At 56.7% G+C, this 21,341-nt stretch overlaps 1 protein-coding gene across 2 annotated transcripts in view; it reads right to left on the bottom strand.

Annotated features, from left to right (window-relative positions):
• Window positions 1–19,601, bottom strand: part of CUNH1orf198 (chromosome unknown C1orf198 homolog) — a 28,891-nt gene extending 9,290 nt beyond the window's left edge. For both annotated transcript variants that reach the window (XM_037136751.2, XM_037136752.2), the window contains exons 1-2: window positions 19,239–19,601; window positions 6,389–6,439 (exon numbers count right to left, since the gene is read on the bottom strand). In XM_037136751.2, coding sequence (XP_036992646.2) covers window positions 6,389–6,439; window positions 19,239–19,571 — 384 coding nt within the window. In that variant the 5' untranslated portion in view covers window positions 19,572–19,601. The remainder of the gene's footprint in view (window positions 1–6,388; window positions 6,440–19,238) is intronic.
• Between the last annotated feature and the right edge of the window lie 1,740 nt (window positions 19,602–21,341).

The raw sequence follows: 21,341 nt of genomic DNA, 5'->3' as shown, positions 1-21,341 counted from the left end.
CGGGTTCTGAGAGACGGGGCCGTTCTGACACGGGGACAGGTCAGTGAATGGGAGAGGGAGGACCCTGCCTCCAGGAGGGGACCAGTTGGTGGAGAACGAGCTCTTGAGAGAAGAAGTAACGCCAGCCCTGTCCCAGGGCACAGAGGCACACTGAGCGGGGCCCCAGCAGGACACTGCCTGTGAACACTGATGGGGGGACAGACTGTCACCTCCCACGCAAGGGCGGGCAGGACTTGGATGCAGGTTTCAGGGGGCCTTAGAGCCTGGGGACGAGAGAGGAGGAGCAAACAGGGAGCCCACTCCCCTGTGGCAACGTCGGCTGCCCGCCCGCCACGGCCCCAGCACCAGCTGAAAAGCCAGGGGAGCGTGTGCCGGGGAGTCAGTCCAGCCACCCCAGGACTGGGCGTCGGTCACCCTGTGTGGGGAACTGGGGCTCAGCTGGCCACGTCCGTTCTAAAAACAGAAAGACCACAGCTGAGCCCCGAATCTATTTTTACGTCCCGCTCACTGGAGAGGAATGTGTAAAATTTCAGTGAAGGGGGAGCTGGAGCCACCAAAACTAACTGTTTGGCTTGGCCGCCTCCGGCAGATCTAAATCACGGCATACAGGCTGTGCAGCCACTGTCGGGAGAGACACTGGTTTTCTGGAGCAAATCCAGACAAATTCACAAACCGTCTACTCTGTCCATGGAGGGAAGAGGACGACGGAGCGGGGGAAACACTAAAAACCGTCAGAATCTTAAAATCACCAGAAGCGACATCTTGATGAGGAAGAGGCGGCCCGACCCAGCCCTGGAGACTGGGGGTGTCAGACCACCGGGCGGGCAGGCAGTGGCTGTCCGGGTGGCTGCCTGCCCTCACCCCGAGCACCGGTCACTACCAGGGGCTGAACACCCCCCTCCTGCACGTTCACTTGGGGGCACAGGGGCCTGGAGAGCTGGACCCCACTGCCCATCTGTCAGGCGCCCAGCAATGTGAGCCCCCAAAACGCAACAGAGACCCAGCAGGTGGTGGGGATGAAGGAGCCCCGGTCCCGTGCTTATGAGGTTAAGGGACAAATGATAGCCTCTGCCCTCCGGGGGCTTGTCACCTCATGTCATGTTCCCATCCACCCCAGCCCTTCCCAAAGGTGGCAGGGAAGAGGGCAAGGCCCTTGGGACCGCCACACAGGGTCCCAGGCTCAGACATCTGCTCCACTCTACGTGTGTTCTCATCTGTAAAATGGGTGCTTGTGAGGGTTGAACGAGGAAGCGCCCCACAGATGCCCGGCACGAACAGGCAGGAGGTGAGCCACGCAGCCGCTGCCACGCTCGGCAGAATCACAGGAGCCGGATTTGCGGGGTGGACCTTCAGATGGTGGTGACAGACGGGGGGGGGGGGGGGCTCTGAGGTCGAAAGGGCAGGGCCGGCCGCTGAGGATGGGCAGGGCACCTGACTGCTGAGCAGAGATGGGGGTCTGGCTGAAGAGGGCCTGGAGAACCCCACACAGCACAGGAGCTGAGCTGTGATGGGGGGCAGCGTGGCCCCACGTGACGGAGCCTCGGAAACGTCCAGCTGGCAGTGAGGAGCGACAGCCGAGGCCGAGTGGAGCCGGGGGCCCAGAGGTTCCTCTGGGTACAGGACAACCCAGCAGAATGCCCTCCCCCAGTGAGCAGGAGACCCCGGGGAGCCACGGACAGACCCGGTACCAGCCTCTCCTCGTCCGTTCAGCCCGCCAGTCCCCGCCTTCCTTGAACCCGGGCGTCCTGGCCAGGGGCAGGACAGCCGCCTTGGTCTCAGCAGGGAAAGAGCTCGACCTGTGTGCAATTCCGGGTGCTCCTGCACTTTCTCTTCCCGAGGAAGGGGCTGGAGCTGCCCCACTGGGGACGGTCTGCACTGGCCCTCAGAGAGCTCTGCATGTCACAGAAACCAAGAAACTGATGCCCATGAAGCCCCCTTACGGACCCCGAGTAGGCAGCCGACCCTCAGGTGAAGGATGGGCAGTTGGGGGAGACGGAAGGGAAAAGTCCAGACAACTCGGGGGAGGAAAGTACGGGTGGGGGCAGGGGGTCCTCTGCTGGCGTTCCTCGAAACTCCCAGCCCAGAGCGACTGGCAATGCCAGGAATCTTCTCGGCTCCCTGCCTCCCCTCCCTGGAGCATTCCAAGGGCTGGGTTTCTTTCCTCTTGAAATATCAGTAGCATGAGAGAGGAATCCAGCGTGGGGTCCCAGGGGCACCCTCCCCACCCCCTGCCTGCCCGCCAAGCTGACAGATGAGTGGGTGGAAAGAGGCCTACGACGACCCCCCACCCCCACCCCAGCTGGGACAAGCAGCGCCCTCTCTGAGCCTCCCTTCTGTGACGAAGAGGTCAGAGCAGCAGAGGCAGCGGCTGGGTCACCAGGGAGGAAGGAGGGGCCCAGGCGGGGAGGGCAGGCTGGAAGGCAGAGAGGGATTCCAAGGAGCGGGTGTCAGGCCGAGGCCGAGGTGCGCCTGCTCGCCAGCAAGGGCTGTGCTCCACTGGGCGGTGACCCTGGTCCCCAGTGCTGGGCGGTGACCGGTCCCTGGTGCTGGGGGTCACCGCCCAGCACTGCACCAGCCCACGCTCCTTGGGTGGAACCATGTGACGATGGTCTGGCCTAAAGGGTGGAGCCCACCCAGAGGTGCAGCCGTCAGGGGCTGCAAAGCAGAGCTGAGGAAGAGCGGGGCACCAAGCTGCCGCTCACGGAGCCTGTTGGCCAGAGGAGCTGAGGAAGGCTGAGGTCACGCCTCCAGCGTGGCCATAAACTCGGCCAGTGAACGGGGAAATGGCTGCGGGGTGGCGGGGAGTCTAACATCTTCGTCCTGCAGAGGTTCTGCCACCACATGGAGCTCCCTCCCCGGGGCAGTTTTTTGAGAACAGAAGGGTGTACTCATCTCAGTCGTAAGCACAATGGCTGACACGGAGGATGGTCAATAAATGACCACTGAATTTTTAAATCAGTGGGTGAGGTCACAGGGACAGACGGTAGAATGGGTGTTGCCAGGGGCTGGGGGAGGGGACGGAGAGTTAGAGTTTGATGGGACAGAGCTTCAGTTTGGGGAGGTGAAGGGAGTTCTCCGGATGGATGGCGGGGACGGTTGTGCAGGCTCGAGAATGTACTGAACGCCACTGAGCTGTACGCAGACAGTGGCCGAAATGGTACATTTATGTTGTAAGTATCTTGCCCAGCTGAAAACTAAAATTTGAAAAAGAAACCAGTGGACGATGGGTAAACAGCGGAAGGAAACAGCCGGTGTCGCAGCTGCCAGGCCACAGAACCACAGGTGGAGGACCGCCACGGATTCCCGCTACTCTCCACCAAGGGCTGTGCTCTGTCCCCCACTCCCTGAATCCAGGCGGGTTGTCCCTCGATCTGACCAGCAGAAGGCGGCGGAGGCGACGCTGTGTGGCTAACACGCCCGAGTGTCGAGGGGCCCGATGAGCTCTTCGCCCACCACACCGGGGGTCCAGCTGACAGCCAGGCCCATAGACGCACACACGGAAGTGAGGCTTTCTCAGCCCCCCTCAGGCTGTCAGATGACACAGCAGGCAGGCAGGGGTGGCCAGCAGACCTCAGAGCCCGCTGAGCCCTGCCCACTGCTCAGGTGGCGGACCACAGAATCCCGAAACCTGGGGCAGCCAGTCTGTTATGAAAACAGACCACTGAGGAGGAATCTGCTCAGGGAGAGCAAGCCACAGGCTAGAGTCTCCATCCTGCACTCAGAGCTCGGGCCCCCACACTGGCTAAAGCCACCTCCTGTTTGCAGCCCTCCACAGGGTTCTGATCAGTCTGCAAGTCCTGGGGCAGAGAGTGACAAAGTCCAGGACGCAGGGGACAGGGCGCTCCAGGCCTGAGGCTGAGAGAGGTGGGGTGGGGTGGGGACTTTGGAAAACTCAACGTTGACTCCTGGGGACAGAGGTGGGGACACTTCTCGGCTCTCTTGGAATGCTGCCCATAAGGCACGAACCCTGAACAATCCAAGTCTGTCCTTGAGAAGACCAAACCAAAAGGTGAGAACACACCGTGAGCCCCCCATCCATGAAATGAGCTGCTGCTCGTTGAGGGGGACCAGGAAATGGAATGAGAACTCTGACTCACAAAGGCTGTGCTTCTTGCGACAAGGACACAAGTGAAAACAGGTGGCACACTAACTTGATTTTATCTCGCCTTCTCAATTCACCAGCTTCCCAAGGGACCCGCTGGTGTCCGTGGACAATGCCCACCAGCAGGAGCGTGATCCACAGCAGCCCGTATTAGCATCCTGCTGTCCGGGCCTCCTCCGGGCACCTGTGTCCCACGCTGGCCGGGGAAGCTGAGCCCCGGGTCAGCAGCCACCCCGGGCCCCGCCCCTGTCCTGGAATGCCATCTGCACAGGGGAATTAACAAAGAGGAAATGGCCCGTTCCCCCAAGAGCTGATCTGGGAACACTGCACAAGTAAATTCTGGAGAGAGCAGACAGTCGCATGGGGCACAGGATGCACTCAGGCCTTGGGACACCTTCGGTAGGAATTGTGACCTCTCGGTGTCTCCGTCGCTGCAGTGTCATCAGAGGAGGGCCCACCCAGTCAGGGAACATCCCTGCGGCCCCCAGGTCACCGCGCCCGGGCTGTCGCTCCCACGGCCGGCCAAGCGCCGTCTGACTGCTGCCCCTAGGTCTCACCTACAGGACTCGTGCTTCTTGGTCACCCTGTCGGGGAGCCTATATATATATATATATATATATCTATATATAGATATATATATATACACACACACACACATATATATACATACACACACACACATATATATATGTACACACACACACAAAGAAATTGAGTTCACTGGCTGAACGCCAGTGGGGTCGCCCACAGCTTCCTCTCCGAGGCACCAGACGAGGTTTTACTGCTGGACTGAGGAGCTGTGGCCATTCCAGCCTGCTCTGGGACACCTTTCTTCGCTCCCTCCCACCCTGCCCTCAGCTGCCCCTTCCACCAGTGTCCGGGTCCCTAGGGGGACTCCGGCTTCCAGCCACACCACTGCCCCTCATCCCGCTCGCTGCACAGACCCAGGGTTTGGACCTGCGGTGGAAACAGAAGCGACACGTGCAGGATGCGGACGTCTGCAGCCCTGTCTCTGCGGGGTCTGGGAGCCAGCACGGTGGTCCCCCGAAGGCAGAGGCATCTGTGCTCTCGGGGAGACCACGCCGCCCTTCTACACGCCCACCACGTGGGCCCAAACCTCGCCTCAGTCTGACGTGAGGACCGCCTCCGTTCTCACGCGCCTCCGCGGCCTTTGGTCGGGGCGGTCGTCGGTCATTCACTATGATTTATAATACTTAGATCATTCTTGTAATACAAATGTTAACTTCATGCAACCATGCCGGCTGTCCTCATCCAGCTGAACCCGTGTCCAATATTTCACTGGAAGGCCCCCATGGGAGCTTTCACTGACCCACCCCCACCCTCCTCAAATGCCCCCTGGGGGCCTGCTTCTACTGAGATGAGCAACTGTGGGAACAAGAGAGAAACCAAGAACCATCCCCTGCAAGTGACGCACTTGAGAGCCCCTACCTGACCTCAGGTCTAAGCCTCACCACCCCCATTATGGACAGAACCCTCAGGCACACAGCACCGAATGTCCTAGAATGCAGAGCATCCCTGGGCTTTTCCCTCCTTTTAGGTGGGTGAGAGACACCTCCCTTCTGGCCATTTTGCTGCTTATTAATACACTTCTATGGGGCAACTAGGGAGGGTGTGGTAACAAATTAAAAGCGGCTAAGCCTGATACTCTTAAGCAACTCTGGCAATAATAATAATAAATGGTAAATAGTGACTGCCTAGGAGACCAGACTCAGCACTGGTGACCCAAGTCGGGCTTCCTTAGCTCACACACACACACACACACACCCTCCTAGAGATTTCAGCTGCAGGCAGTACAAAGCCCTCTTCTCTCTCACCCTCAGGGCTCCTGCGCCTGAGCCCTGACCCTTCCAGGCAATTCTGTTGGACACACAGACTTGTCTGCCACTGTCTCTCTTGTCCCCACACCTACCCATACCTACTTCCTGTCCCTCCTGCCCTGCTGATTTCATTTGAATGACAGCAGCTGTTACCCTGGCCCACCCCCCCAAAACCATTTTTTTTAAAGCTCCGCTGGCAGCTGTCAAGGCCTGAGTGCTGGTGGGCGAGGCAGGAGCACAGGAGGGTCCCTGAGAGGCCCGGCTTCCAGCAAGGCTGCCCCAGGCCTCCTGCACCAGGGGCTAAGTCGTCGCCAGCCCCTCCCGCCTCCTCTCTGGCCCCACCAGCAGTGGGGCAGCTGCCTTCCCAGTCCAGAGGCTGAAAAAAAAAATACACAACGATGCAATTCTTTTTAAACGCACAAGCACATCTAAATTTAATCCAACTTACCCTCGTTTCCCAGGAGAAAGGGGCAGAGTGCTCATCTTGCCAAGTTATGTCCTGAAACGAAAATTCAAGAAGAAATCTGAAATGCAAACCCAAACACCCTGAGCAAGCATCCCCCACAGCCACGGGGGAATCGGATTTAAGAGTAATCCCAACGCCTGGCTTGAAACGAGCCTGCTGTTTTGATGCTCTGCAGAGAATGTGCTGACCTTCCCAGTCTGGCCGCAGCCGACCTTTCTGGCTGGGGCTGCCCAGCACACTCCTCCCGGCCCGACAGACACTGAGGAGCCCCTGGGAGGCCCCAGGCCAGATTCGATGATGGGGGTGCTGGGTAGAAAGGGGGGCCCTGGGGCGCAGGGCTCAGCCCTACAGCGATGAGCCAAGTGGCCAGAGGAAGATGCTTAGCCTTTGAGCCCCAGTTTCCTCATCCGTCAGAGGAGAACCATTCTTCCCTCCAAGGGACGCCGTGAGGATTAAATGGATAACGTAAGGAAAGAACACGGGCAATGATCTGGTTAACGCTGAGACATCTGAGTCCCCACTGCCCCCTACATGTCTACCAGAGATCTGAACGGCACCGATCGGCAAAATCAATGAAGAAAATGCCAACTCAATGCAAGGACCTAAACATAAGGAGAACCGACATCACCCCCTCACCCTCACCACACAGAACATGGTAGAAAGAGTCCTTCCAAACAGCCGCTGAGAATTCGGCCTTGGACCCATTATGTCTGCTCACTGGCTTAAACAATGACAGGGAAACGGCCTTTCCTTGGTGACCCTCTGACCCACGGCTCTCTTCCTGTGCTGGCAAAAGTCTCACCTGTGTCCCGCTTCTATCTGGTCCCGGATGGGCCTGCCCGGGGCCAGCTGAGGAGTGCGGGTGCTTGACCTCGTGTAGGAAAGATTTCACAGCACGAGTGCAGGGGACGGTGAGGGTACATTCACTAAAGCCGGGGACGGGGCAACAAGGAAGGGCTTCGTGTAGAGGAAGCAACAGGAGAGCCGAGGCTGGGCCACCATAGCTCCCTGGGAAGTCAGAGAAAAGGGGCCTTGGGGACAGGGTCAGGGGACATTAGCCTGGGAGAAGCTGCCCTGCCCATTACCTTAGGGTTTAGGAGACACGTGTCTGGGGGAAGAAGTGGTGGTGGGGAAGGAGTGGTGGGGGGAAGAAGGGAAAGGGGATGGTGTCCTATGGTCCCCGAAGGGCTGGGCCCTTTGTCTTGAGTGTTGTTTTTTTTCCTCTCTTGCAGGCAGGAACCATAGCGGAGGTCAGAGGAGGGTCTCAGCAGGATACTCATCAGTTCCCCAGGTGTGCCCTGTGGGGGTCAAGGTCTCCACTGATGGGTCAGTGCCAGGGCAGGGGGTCTGCAGTCACTGCAGCTGGTCCTGGGCCGCCCACCTGGCTTTGCTGCTTTTCTGGGCCTGGAAACACGGCCGAGGCCTAGATGTCACCTCCAGGGAGGAAAGGCAGGGGCGGAGAGGTGACCCTGGGGGCGAGACCTCTGTCTTCCCAGGTCTGCCAGGTCTGGTGCCCATGTGCACCTGGGGTAGACTGCTCAGCACTGTGTCGGGCTGTCTCAGTTTCCCTATTCCACTGGCCAAGGCACTTTCCTAGCTTCTCGCTACTCTGTCTCATACTGGGGATCAGACGTTCTAAACCAGAAATTGGGACATATTGGGTGCTCCAGGATGAAGTTTTTTAAGTTGAGACTGTCCCCCCATAAGTCACCCCAGGTACATCATGTCCTCTTCTTCTTCCCCGGGGCACCCCCCGATCCCCAGCTGGGTTCGCTGGCTCCCCCCTCCTCACTGACGAGGCAAACCAGTCCAGCAGACGCGCCCCCGCCTGACCCGACCCCGCGTCGGCTGTGTGCCGGCCACCACATGGGCTGTCAGGAAAAACTTTCAAAATGAGAGGGAGTTTGGGCTGCCTCCCTCCCGCCTGGAACTTCAGTTAAACCCAAGTTATTTTCAATTGACAAACCCTGTCTCTCCAAACAAGGAAATGCACTGCCGGAGGAATGTGGGTTAAGGAGCCTTGGGGCAGGAGTCTCCCAGCAGTTGCTACGGCCCCTGCGGCCCATCCTGTGTGTGTGTGACAGGGGGTGGCAGAGGGGTGCAGCCGAGCTAAATGACCCCGGGGGGGGGTCCCTGCAGTTCTATGATCTCAGGACCCCAGAAGGTCCTCTCAGAAGTAATAAGAGAAGGACTTCGTTTTCAGATGGGAAGAATAAAGGCAGCCGATGGAATGTAAATATCATTTCATCTAGGTTTGGCTCTGTACAAGGAAGTAAAGGGATTCCTATGAACAAGTGTGCTTCTGTGTCCAGGGGAAGGGCAGCCCGCAGCCGCCTCGGTGGCCGGGGGCAGTGTGTGCAGGCAGGGAAGGGACGGGGCCCCTGGCCAAGGGCAGGGCACACTGCGGCTGGCCCCCCTTATCATGTGATACGATCTCACTTCTAAATATTAATTATGCAGCTTGAGTCTCTTTGAATCTGCAAAGGTGAAAATAAGGTTTTAGCTTTGGAAGGTGAGTGAGTTCAAGACTCTAAGCCACACAGACTCCGCCCGGAATGTGGTGGGCCAGCAGCCCCCTGGGGGCACAGCCCACAGGAGCTCCAGTTCCAAGGGGGTCAGGGCCCAGGGGGGTCACTCTGTGGTTTCTCCCCAGTTTGGTCTCAAGTCAACCGTGGTTGTTTGCTCCAGCGAGAAACTGAGTCGAGGGGCAAATTCCTTAGATTTCTGCAATCCTGAGCTCATAAAAAATAATAAAGTGCTCAAGAAAAAAAAAACATGCCAAACGAAAACACGGTCGAGGCTCTGATGCCGGGCACCAGCTGCACAGCCCACCCCGAACAGCGCTGGCAGCGAGAACAGGCTCCCCAGGCGGCGGGGTGCAAAGCGGCGGCAGACACACGTGTGTACAAACACACTCGCACACACAGCTCTCTTTCTTCTAACCCCACGATGACCAGCAGGCAAACCAAACGTGGCCAGTGGCCACATGCCTGTGGACAATCACACACGTCTCCGGCAGGGCGGCTTGGAAGGCTCCCCCACCTGCCTCCCTGGCGCCCGAGATCTGAAACCAAGCACCGAAACAGCTGCTGCGGAGACCACAGGACGGCGGGGCGGCCTTCCTTTCGGCCGAGAGTTCTCCTCCGTGTTGAATTCCGCTCCAGGAGAGATGCGCAGGCCAGAGAAGGCACCGAATCTCTGGGAACGGCTGCTGCTCTGGAGCACGGCCCGGGACAAAGGGCAGAGGGGGAGCCACAGAGGGGCCCCGGGGCACACGGCTGCGGATGTCCAGCCAAGGCCAGTGCACACGTGGCGGGCTCTGGGGGTCCCCGTGTGACCCCGAGGACTCAGGACGGACACACACCAAGTATGTTTCCTAACGGTCCAGAGGCCTGGCCTTTTGCTCTTGTCGGGGACATGTTCACCCAACACAATGTCACCTCCTAACGGAAATAGTCGGTTTTTTTAAATAAAAATATGCACTCCCTGCCCATGGTCCTGGAATGCGTGTTCGCAGGGAAGCTCCAGCATTTACTACTTTCCCACTTGGGAGAGCAGGTGCCGGGGAGCCGGGGGACCTCTGTGGCCCAGAGAGCTCTGCATTCGGAGGCAGCAACCCGCAGCGGACTGGAGCGGCCCACCCGCTCTGCAGTGATGCAGTGACTGTGGCGTTGCTGGCCACATGCTAAATTCACATATAAAAATGGTTAGAATGGTGTATTGTGTTGTGAATATTCTACCACAATAAAAATAAATCTGAAAAGGCTACATACTGTATGCATCCAACTCCACCGCCTTCTGAAAAAGGCAAAATTCCGGCGTCAGTGAAAAGTTCTGGGGTCGCCAGGGGTTAGAGGGCGGGAGGGAGGAGCAGGCGGCGCACTGGACGTTGAGGGCGGCGAACACTCTGTCCCATGCTGTCATCATGGACGCCTCTCTCAAAACCTGTGGGACGTTCACCAGCACGAGGAAACCCTGTGCAAGCCACAGACTCTGGGCTGTGATGCTGGGCCAGTGCTGGCCCGTGCACCGCGACAGAGGCCCTGCTCTGCCGGGGATGCCGACCGTGGGGGGGGGGGCAGTGCCTGTGTGGAGTGGGGGGTTGGTCGGAATTCCTCCAGGGGTGTCCACCCTGCAGCCGGCCAGGCCACATGCAGCCCAGGATGGCTCTGGATGCACCCAACACAAAACTGTCAATTTACTTAGAACATGATGAGATTTTTCTTGTGATTCCGTGTCACAGTGGATTTAATGTGTGGCCCAGAGATGCCCAAAGGTTAGCCACCTACTTTCCACTCGATTTTGCTGAGAACCTAAAACTGCTCTAAAACATAAAATCTAGTTTCAAAAAAAGTGTGTGTCCCGGGGAAAAAAAAGCCCACAGAGGTCAGACACAGTCAAAGGTCATCATTTCCAAACCGGTACATTTTGCAACGATCTGTGCCCTGGGGAGGCTGCTGCCAGCTGCTGCTTCTGCAGGGAGGAAGGGGCATCGGTGACACCGCAGGGCGGTGTGGCTGCTCCTCCGGCGGCTCTCACTCAGCGCGTCCCCTGGGGGCTTGGATCCCGCAATCCAGCAAGAGCCACACTGCCAGGCCCCCTTGCCCCCCGCCTCACCCCACGTCCCGGAACACACTCCGCTGAGGCCCATTCACCACAGTCTATGTTAACTGTCATTTCTGCAATTCAATTTTTAAAGGATCTTTGTACGTTTGCTTTTGAAATTATTTGGTTACAAGTAACTATAATTGACTAAGCTTTCTCTGTAGAAGTCAAGATGGACTATTCCAGAAGTATTCTAAAAGGAGAAACCCTGGACTAAAAACTCATTTCAAATGTGGTGACATTTTATGAATATTCACCTAATCAAGTTTGATGAACTTGATCAGAGACTACTGGGCACTTCTTCTTTTATACCTTTTTTCCCGGTTTAGGGCCAGTGAACCTGACTGTTCCGTGTGGAACACACAGCACCTGTGGAAGGCTCCGTCTGCGTGGCGGAACCCCAGGTCCCCCCAGATTGGTCTGAGGAAGAAAGGGGGGAGTGTGGGCTTTCTGGAGTCCCCTGTGGGCTCCCACTGCAGAGGGCCAGGCCACTCGCAGCCAGCAGACAGGAAGCAGCCCCAAGAAAGTCGAGCCTGCACTTTGGGCCCCTCTGAAGGGCTGGCGGGGGCCCTCCTGAATCCTCAGCCTGAACGAACGGCACCTTCCTGTGGCTGCCCTCTCTACGACACACCTGTCACAGGTATCCGGACTTGGACTCACACCGGAACGGTCCACCCGCAGCAGACTCAGAGTCTCTGAAGAGGTCCCCCAGTCTGGTAGTCCCCAGGCCTGGCCGCACGTCAGAACCATGCAAGGTGCTATTTCAACAGGCCGGCTCTGCGGGGCCCACCTAACTCACTTTCACGAAAGCACAACTCCCTAGGTAACTAACTAATTCCTGGGCAGCCGCTCCACTGAGCAGCTTACCCAGCTCAGTCCTTCATGGGACGCTGACTCCTCTTTGTGTTGGGAACACCTGGCCACACGGCCAGGCAGGCTGCGCTTGCAGACCCCCAGGGCTCAGGGTCCACCTCTGTGCGCCCAGGCCACCCCCCATCAGAGGCGCCCTCCATCAGTGTGGCTCTCGTCATCCCCAAACAGGGACGTCTCCTCAGCCAGGCCCAGTCCAGGCCGCTCTCTCGAGGGGCCCACACACTCTGGGTAGTGCTCACACTCCCTGCCTTGGAGCAGGGGAGATCCTGTCTGCGCCCCCCCTCCCCCGAGTATGCCCAACGTTGCAAATGATCAGTCTCCTAGCGGGCCTCAAGGCTCCAGCATAGTGAGAACCACAGTTAACAGTCCCGAGTACTCTCCCAGGTATTCAAAGATTGAAGAACTGCAACAACTGCACTTCCAATAACGATACAGTAAGTATGTAACCACAAACAGTAAACCCGCAAAACCCGCACATGTGCCAGACTCGCTAGACTCGCAGTGTCTGCTCCGTCTGTGAAATCTACCAGGGAGGCTGGGTTTCCTCCAAAAGTCACAATCCCGAGCACGAAGTATATTTGCTTTTTCTGGACTGATTCGGAAACAGCACCAGGATCCTGGAATTACGAACTGTACTGTGCTCCTGCTTCTGGTTGACAGATGGTAGCATCTCGGCTTAAAGGTAAGAATTTCGATTGTAAAATGCTGTAAGCCGGAGAAATGAGAAAAAAGCACAGTCTGCAGGAATGGGCCACCCCACCCCACTGTCCGCAGTGTGCTGGCGGTGTCACCCTTGAGGGCTGCCAGGTGGCCTGGGCCCCTTGGCACATCCAGCATGCGGCCCACCTACACTGGCGGGGAGGTGCCGTTCAGTGTCCATCTGCCCCTCAAAGCTGACAGAGGATGGGTGAGGCCATCGTATTCCTTGGCATTTAGTCGGATGAGGGGAAAACCAGTGTCCACACAAAAACCCTGCGTGCCGATGTTTATAGTGGCTTTACTCGCCACTGCCATAACGTGGGAACAATCAACACCCTTTGGTAAGTGAACGGAGAAACTGTGATATGTCAGACAAAGGGATACTATATAGCGCTAAAAAGAAATGGGCTATCAAGCCAGGAAAAGAGCTGAAGGAATCTTAAATGCCTATGAGTAAGTGAAAGAGGCCAATGTGAAAAGGCTACATACTGTCTGATTCCAATGATACGACGTTCAGGAAAAGGCAACACTATGGAGACAGTAAAAAGGTCAGTGGCTGCTCAGAGCTGGGGGAAGGGCAGATGAGCAGGCAGAGCACAGAGGTGTCCAGGGCAGTGCAATGCTCTGTGTGACACCACACTGGTGGGGACATGTCATTAGACACTCGTCCACACCCACAGAATGCACCACACCACGATGAGCCCTGATGTCAACTAGGGACTCGGGTGATGATGAGGCCTCAGTGAGGTTCATCGACTGTAACTGATGCACCCCTGTGGGGGGGGGCGGCTGTGCACAGACGGGGTGTGTGGGGACTCTCTGCTTTCTGCTCAGTTGCGCTGTGAACCTGAAACTGCTCTATAAAATCCAGTCTATTAACAAAGAGGAAAGGGGGGTGAGCGATGAAGAAGAATCATGAAAATATGCTATTTTTTTTACCACTGCTCATCCTTAGGGACTCATACTGTTTACATATTGATGAAATCGATGGCTTTCCCTTTGACTTGCGATTTTTTAAACTCTGCTGATAAGAGGGCTTCCACAAGCAGATGGCAGAACTGCACTTCCAGCACCCGAGAAGCAGCTGGGGCCGAACTGCCTGCCAGGCAGCCTCTGCAGGGACACAGAGTCTGAACTCAGGCCTGCACAGGCCGTGGCAGAAGCAAAACACGAGAGCTCCGAGGAAAGGAACGGGAAAACGAGTAGGGAGTTTCAACAGGTCTGGTCTTTATTTACTCTCTCTGGTACTGAGGGAATGAATCTCTTGCTTAGAGTATCGAAGGGACGCTTGTCCTTTAAATGGTGACTCCAGACCAGCCAACAGGCTTTCAGCTCCGTCCCCTCCCTCCCTGCTGACAGTGAACTAGTCCTTTTAACTTCTCCGCCCAACCTGTTCCCCGGCAGCCACAGCAGCCACAGCAGCCAGGGAGGGGGCCCCTGCTGCTGTGTTCGCTCCTGGAGCTCGGCTGTTCAACAGGTTTCTCCCAGGAGCCCAGGTGCCACTCTGGGCAGAGACCCATCAGTCAGAAGGGCAGCCTGTGGGGCCAGGGCAACCTACGGGGTCGGCCCAGTGGCCTCCCCTGAGTAGCCTGTGCTGATGGATCTGGCCTCACGGCCAAGTTCTCCATTCCTGCCCAGAGCCAGGGCTCGGAACCCCAGCTGCAGGGACACGAAAGGCCACATCCACCCTGTCATCTTTTCTAACAAACACACCAATCTGCCAGACAGAGGTGGGGACCATAATTATACAGTCCACCTTCCTTTAAAAAAAAACCACACAATTCTAGAATCCTGAAAAGTAACTCTCAAATTTCTCTTCTGTGTTTCTGCCAAGGGCTGAAAAAGGAAAAGGTGGAGCCGCGGGCTGGGGGGGGGGGGGGGCACGACCTCGCAGGTTCCAAAATACAGGTCCTGCACATCAGGAAGCCACCAAACTCGGATGGAACAAAGACTTACTGAGGAAGGAAAGTTCTGGAAGGACACTAGCAACTGCTTCCTCAGGCTGCTTCTGCACTGTCTGAGCCTTTCCTCAGGAACATACAGGAACATCATTTTATACATTTTATATTAACTCAGTTTATTTCAAGAAACAAACAAGGCCACGCTAAGCTGCCGAAGAGGAGAGGGCAGAGCTCTCGGGCCGGAGCCTTGACACAGTGTCCCCCGCATGCAAAATCCAGATCACGGCGCGCAGACCCCGCTGCATGACAGCAAGCTCGGAAGAGGCAAGTCAGTCCACGAGAAGCATTTGCACCAACAGCCCAAACTGCCGGGTCACCTGCTTGTGGCCTGTGTGGCACCAAGAACGTGGCCAGAGCTCAGAGCCCTGTAACTAAGTCTCACCAGATCCTGTAGTAGCAAGGAGTTTGGGGGAGGAGGGCAGGGAGTAGAGAGCCACACATTCCTAAAAATTCAGGGTTGTTTTCTTCCTCCCTACGGGATCCCACGAGGCAGCAGAAGCAGAATGGGATGACCACTAAACCCTTCTAAAATGTGAACCTCCCACCTCTGAGCAAACCGTGCCTGACACTTTCACACTGGAAGAAGAGGGTGGCAAGGAGAAGCCAAGGTCAGGACAGACCACTGTGAGCATCTGCGTGCAAACGTGCCTTCCTGTTCTACCAGACACCTGACCGAGGTCTGTTTCCACTCCAGGGCAGCCCCGAGAGCCTGAGAAACCTTGGAACCAACCGCTCATCCCTCAGGGGGACAGACGCCCCTCGAAGGCAGTGCTTGCTGCCCCGCTGGCTGTCTGCGTGGCCTGGACTGGGTTCCGGGGGTGGGGCTCCAGCTGCAATGCTTCTTTGGCTGCCAGGGGCCCCCTGAGGGCAGCAGTGCCAGATTCTCCGCACAGCAGAGAGGATCAGGGCAGAGGGGCTGGTGGCCCCACCCGGAAGCTCTGTTGAGATCCTACGTTCCTATGGGGGATTTTTACAGGAGCTGGTGAAAGCTAGACCACGTCTAGTTTCCACTGGAATAGGCTGCGAGAAACATTTGCTCACTGGATTCCCAAGGACGTGAAAACTGAAAAATCGACAGGTCCCCTCATGGCCTCAGTGCCCCAAGGCAGCCAGCCTCCCTCCGCACTGGGCTAGTGGTCCAGCAAGGGTGGTCTGGGCCCTGATCTTCCGCCTCTACAGCCGCCAGGCAAACCCCAGCCCGCAGACGCACCTGGCCGACGAAGAGGCAACTTCAGTGTGTGAACTGCGCCCTGACCACACTCACAGCAACCAAGGGCTATGACCATCCACATACAATCAATTTATACTATTGGTCCTGCCAAACCTACAAATGATTAGGTGATGGTCCCATCAGAAGCTGTATTTGCAATTTCACTTAAAAGCTGCCACATGAAACACATCGTGACTGGTGATGGGGGAGGGGGACATTCAGAGAAACAGGCAATGTCCTTGTCCTCAGGGCAGCTGACAGGGGGCACACGCTGAGGCCTGCGTGGCTGGGGACCGGGAGGCAGGCCACGCCGCACTGGACAGAGCACGCCGAGGCTTCAACGATGTGCCGCCAGGCACGTCAGCCGAGCCCACCCCGGCAGAGCTCCTTTCCGAGGCCGAGCCACGGCAGGGATTGATTTATCTCACGTCAGTCCGTGCTTGCTGCAAGCGGAAAGGGAGAGATTAGCTAATACTATTAATATTCTCACCATCAGCAGCAACAACCATTTTTTAAGCCCACAGCCCTTTCATGTACATTATCTCTACTATTCAACATGGTCCCCATTATAGAGGTGAGGAAACTGAAGCTCAGAGGAGTTAGACATGTACCACCAGCATCTTGATGGTGGTCGATGGGGGCCACCAAGTCCAGGCTCTTTCTATTACAGCTTTGGGAAAGGTCCGGCAACTCTGCATGCCGTCCGGCCTTCCATCTGATACTGTCATGGAAGGCCAGACAGTGGCTAGAGCAAGAGATGTGGCTCACCCGGAGCACCCAGGGGAGCGCTCTCCACTCTGTGGTTGGCTGTGGAGGCCCCGGGGACCACATCAGATGACAGATCAAGTGGGAAGGGACAGAGTGCCCTAGTCAATCTGACACAGGGCCCTTTTGGATGAGCTTGGGGCCACCTATGAGGGTCACTCTGTCCAGCATCCCACCCAGGGATCGCCCCCACCTTGTCCTTATCCATCACCTTTTGTGTCCGGGGACCAATTGTCCTCCATGGATGGTCCTCCAACTTGGGCAAAGACCACCAACTCCCCTTTGGTACCAACGTTTTGACAGGTCCAGTGGATGCATTTTATTTATTTTTTTTTAAGATTTTATTTATTTATTTTTAGAGAGGAAGGGAGAAAAAGAGGAAGAGAAACATCAATATGTGGTTGCCTCACATGCGCCCCCTACTGGGGACCTGGCCTGCAACCCAGGCATGTGCTCTGATTCGGAATCGAACCGGCAACCCTTTCCTTCACAGGCTGCCATTCGATCCACTGAGCCACAACAGCCAGGGCCAGGGGATGCATTAAAAAACTCCCTGGTGCCATTAAACCACACAGCCAGTGCAGACAAAACACCCGGACAGTGTCCCATGTACCGCTCCTCAGATTCAGCACCTCAGTCTCTCTGCATCTGTGCTGAGGGTGGGCAGAGGCATTAATAAGTGTGCTCTCAGCTCGTTTTGCAAAGCTGACCTCAACTCTGGAAAACAGGGCTGGTCTGCTCTGGAAAGGCACGCAGGCACCACAGAGAACAGTGCAGTTCGCATTTAAATCATACTGGATATACAAATTCACAAACAGCTCAGTCTGGCACCTGGCACCTAATGAAGGAAAGTAAGAGCACTCAATGAGCCCTGGCCGAGTAGCTCAGCTGGCTAGAGCATCATCCTGATACACCAAGGTAATGGGTTTGATCCACAGTCAGGGCACATACAAGCAACCAATGCGTGCATAAATAAGTGGAACAACAAATCAATGTTTCCCTCTCTTTCCTTCTCTCTTCCCCTTCCTCTCTCTCTCTCTCTCTAAAATCAATTTTAAAAAAAGAGTACTAAATGATCACCGTTATCAGTGGCAGTGGGCCCATACATGGCCTGGGCTTTTTGGTGGTGAGCAGGCCTATGGGCATTCTTAGCCAGACATGGAACTAGGGAAAACTGACGCTCGCCCACCAACATCTGTAAGCGCAGCACTTCCAGGTCTATTTCCTCTCAGAGTTGTCTCTTCATGACTTTTCCAAAGAGGGGCTGCCTGCATTTCCATCCCCCCGATCTGAGCTCAAACCCTGCAAACATCTTTCTTTTTAAAAGATTGTATTTATTTATTTTTAGAGAGAGGGGAAGGGAGGGAGAAAGGGTTGAGAAACATCAATCGGTTGCCTCTCATCCATGCCCCAAGTGGGGACCAAAGCCACAACCAGAAACTGCACGGGGGACCTTTCATTTTGTGGGACAACCCCCAACCAAGCCACACGGGCCAGGGCTGCCTGGTCTTTAGAGAAATGTGTATTTCCACACTGGAAATATTTCATCTCTAGGAATACATCTGAAACCTCTACTGCCATCTCTCCAGCTCACCACACCTTCTTTTTCCTGGCAAAGCCTTCAGAGTTGAAAGTGTAATGGAGACTCTCCTTTTGATTTTGCAGGAATAAATCAATATTGGCAGCATATTTCTGTCCTTCATACCTCCCTCCCATTAACGTGGGTTTATGACCAGAAACATTTTGTATTAATAAATGTCTCAGGACACCCAGGCCTGAAAATCAGATTCAAACTTCATTCTCCCCGGGAATTCCTTCCACAGTCCAAACTTCCTTGGAAAAACGCTCCAAGCCCAGCCCCTCCTCCCTGCCACCTCACAGCCTCAATTAACAGAGTGGGGATTTCTCTCCTACACTTCTTGCTCCTTCTGACTTTGTCCCTCACGGCAAAAGTTGAGTTTGAAAGGCCAAATAGGAACAGAGCAAAATCTAATGGCACTAAGCAGCTTTTAGTTAAACATATTTCCGACAGAAAGAGCAAGTTATTGGACCAAGTCTTGCTGGAGCTCACTGAAACTCACCCCTTAGTTTTTCGGTGGGAAAACGGGCCACCACGTTTACCTCAAAACAAAGCTGGTACATCATGCTCACTCAGGAAACATCTTAGAGCTCTGGGTTTCGCCTCCTTATCTTGGAAGCCACCTCTTCCTTCTTGTTATCTTGCTTGGCAATTTCACTGTCCCCAGACAGCTCACGAATATTGATATGTATATATAATTTCCTGAGTGCATGCACGGGTGGATATTATTAGCCCCGGGCTACACCGCGGGGAACCCAGCCTCTAAGGGGTTAACTCACTCGCGGCCACACACTAAGTGGCAGAGTGGATTAGAACCCACTGGTCTGGCTTACAGTTTCTGCTCCTTCCACTTCGGTCGGCCTCGCCTAAGCGCAGCTGCCTTCAGCTCCCGGGGGTCTCCAGATCCGGTGGCGCCCGGCGGAGCAGGACCTCCTCCTCTCGGAATTCTCCCAAACTCCCGGAAAGCCCCCACCCCGACCTTCGGCTCCGGGGCACCCCCTCCCATCTCGCGTCCTCTCCTCTCCAGCCCCCACTACACTACCGCGACCGAAGGGGAGGCTCCCAGCCCGCAGGTGCCCGCCGGACACGGGCGCCTGGGGCTCGGGGAGGGGCGAGGGACCCGGCCCGGCCCGCGCCTACCTCGTCCCCGAAGCGCACCACTTTCTGGCCTGTGGGCCCGCGCAGGCCGGGAAAGCGCGCGAGCTCCTCGGGGTCCCCGGGGCCGCGGGGCGGCGGGGCGCTCGGCCCCACCAGGCACCGGTCGATGATCTCGTCCTGCTGCGCGGGCGGCAGCCGCGCCCACTCGGGCCCGTACTTCTCGCGGATCTTCTCCTTGTCCTGCATGATCTTCCTGGCCATGGGGCTCAGCGACGAGAAGTAGGTGAAGCGTTTTCGCTCCCGCTCGTCCAGAGGCCGGTTCCCGCTCATGACGACCGAGCGCGAGGCTGCGATCGCCGCCGCCATGGACGCCATGCCCGGCCGGCCCGCCGCTCCCTGCCCGCCCCTCCCTCCCCGCGCCCCCCGCCCCCGCGGCCCCGCGCACCGCCCCGCGGCCGTCCCGCCCTCGCTCCGCCCCGACCCCACCCGAGGAACGTCCGGGGAGCCCCGCCCCCCGCGTCCTCCACCCCCGAAAGTCCGTCCCCCGTGCCCCCTACCCGGCAGGCCCCAACCTCGGTGCGCCCCTTCCCCGGAGCTCCGCCCCGCGCCCCGCCCCCTTCCCCGGAGCCCCGCCTCCTGCTCCCCTCCCCCGGCCTCTCGCTGCCCCGCCCACCACCTTCCGCGTCCCGGGAACCCCGCCCACCGACTCTCGCCGGCTACACCCCCGCGGCTCCAGCTGGTCGTCGGGATCCGCCCTCCCGACCTCTCGAGGCTGCCCTCGGCCAGCTCGGGAGGTGGCTGGCGCGTCCCCAAGTCCGCGCCCGGCGGTCGGACCGGATTGTTGGCGGTGACCGCCATGGCGCCACGTGGTCACTGGTTTGACAAAGGAAACTCTTTCCCCGGCTGATGTGCCTTCGAGAGCCGGGCCTCCCAGGACCAGGCGCCCGACGCCCCGTGCTCCCCCTGCCCCTTCTCCCGAGGAACCACCCGCGTCCTTTCTCTGAGCCGCCCGGACGCCGGGCCAGCGTCCGCGAGGTGACAGAGGAGGCCGAGGGGACGACCCGGGGAGCCTGGACTCCTGACAGGGGGTGAAAAGAAAATTAGTCCCCGGTCCTAAAGGGACACGAGGGAAATGAACTGCCCGGCAGCCCCAAATGCCGTCGGTGGAGAAGGCGGTGCCGAGGCGCAGGGCCACGCACCGGCGCTGCGTTTTGCTACCTCTGGTGAAGAGGTTGTCCCCAAGACGCCGCGTGGCCTTTCCTTTCTCTGGGGACACAAGTAAAGGGACAAGGTTTGTTTCGGAATCTCAGAAATCAGAACTCTCAGCAGCTGGATGTTTGCAAAGCAAGCCGAGGAGGGGCGGCAAGTTTTCACAGGCAGAAAAGAGCGCCGTCCCAACTGTGGGGCCGGGCTGGTCCTTCTGAAGGGCGCCCCAGGCCGCTAAAATTGCACACCCCCTCGCCCGCTTTACCATCTGGCTGATTTGAACAAGACTGTAACAGGTCTCAGGGGAGATTTGAATATCCGCTCTTAAAACAAGAAAAAAAACCTCATTTCAGTTGTTTCTTTGCCTTCAAAATAACACTTGGATAAGTCTGAACTCATTTGCGGACATAACTCACGAAGCTCAGTTTTAAATGTGGAATGGTCTTATCATCTTCTGGCCCAGAGATTGTAAGAAAATATTTGCGGAATGTCATGAATGTGAGGAGCTCTATAATAAGAGACATTGCTATCAACAGTGTTATCAGCATGTTAGAGGGAAGGAGTGGGAAAAGCCACCAGATAAAAAAAGCCTGGATTGCACAGTATGTGAAGGACTCGCAGTAAGTGAGGATGAAGCCACAGGGTGGGAAGGGCTTCTGGGTATTATGATTCCCCGCTGAAGTTACTGTATATATAGGTCCAGTACACTGTCCTGAGTCCCATGGATTTCCGCCTCCCATGCTTGTGGAGTAGTGAGCGGTATTTAAACATGCATTCTTGACATTTAATTAGCATCTTTGAACTTGCTTTGATATTCACAGCAGAAAGATTCTGGGCTATTGGAAACTTGGTCCCATGTGGTTTTTCAAAACAGTTGCACACAACAAATGCTGCATTCCAAAAAAGCACAACCCGATTGTTTTTTCAGATCAAAGATAA

Source organism: Artibeus jamaicensis, unplaced genomic scaffold (assembly GCF_021234435.1).
Source record: "Artibeus jamaicensis isolate MK-2021 breed Jamaican fruit bat unplaced genomic scaffold, CSHL_Jam_final contig_467, whole genome shotgun sequence".
NCBI classification, from domain to species: Eukaryota; Metazoa; Chordata; class Mammalia; order Chiroptera; family Phyllostomidae; genus Artibeus; species Artibeus jamaicensis.
Note: the sequence above shows the minus strand (reverse complement) of the source record. Positions and strands in the feature narration are given on the sequence as shown.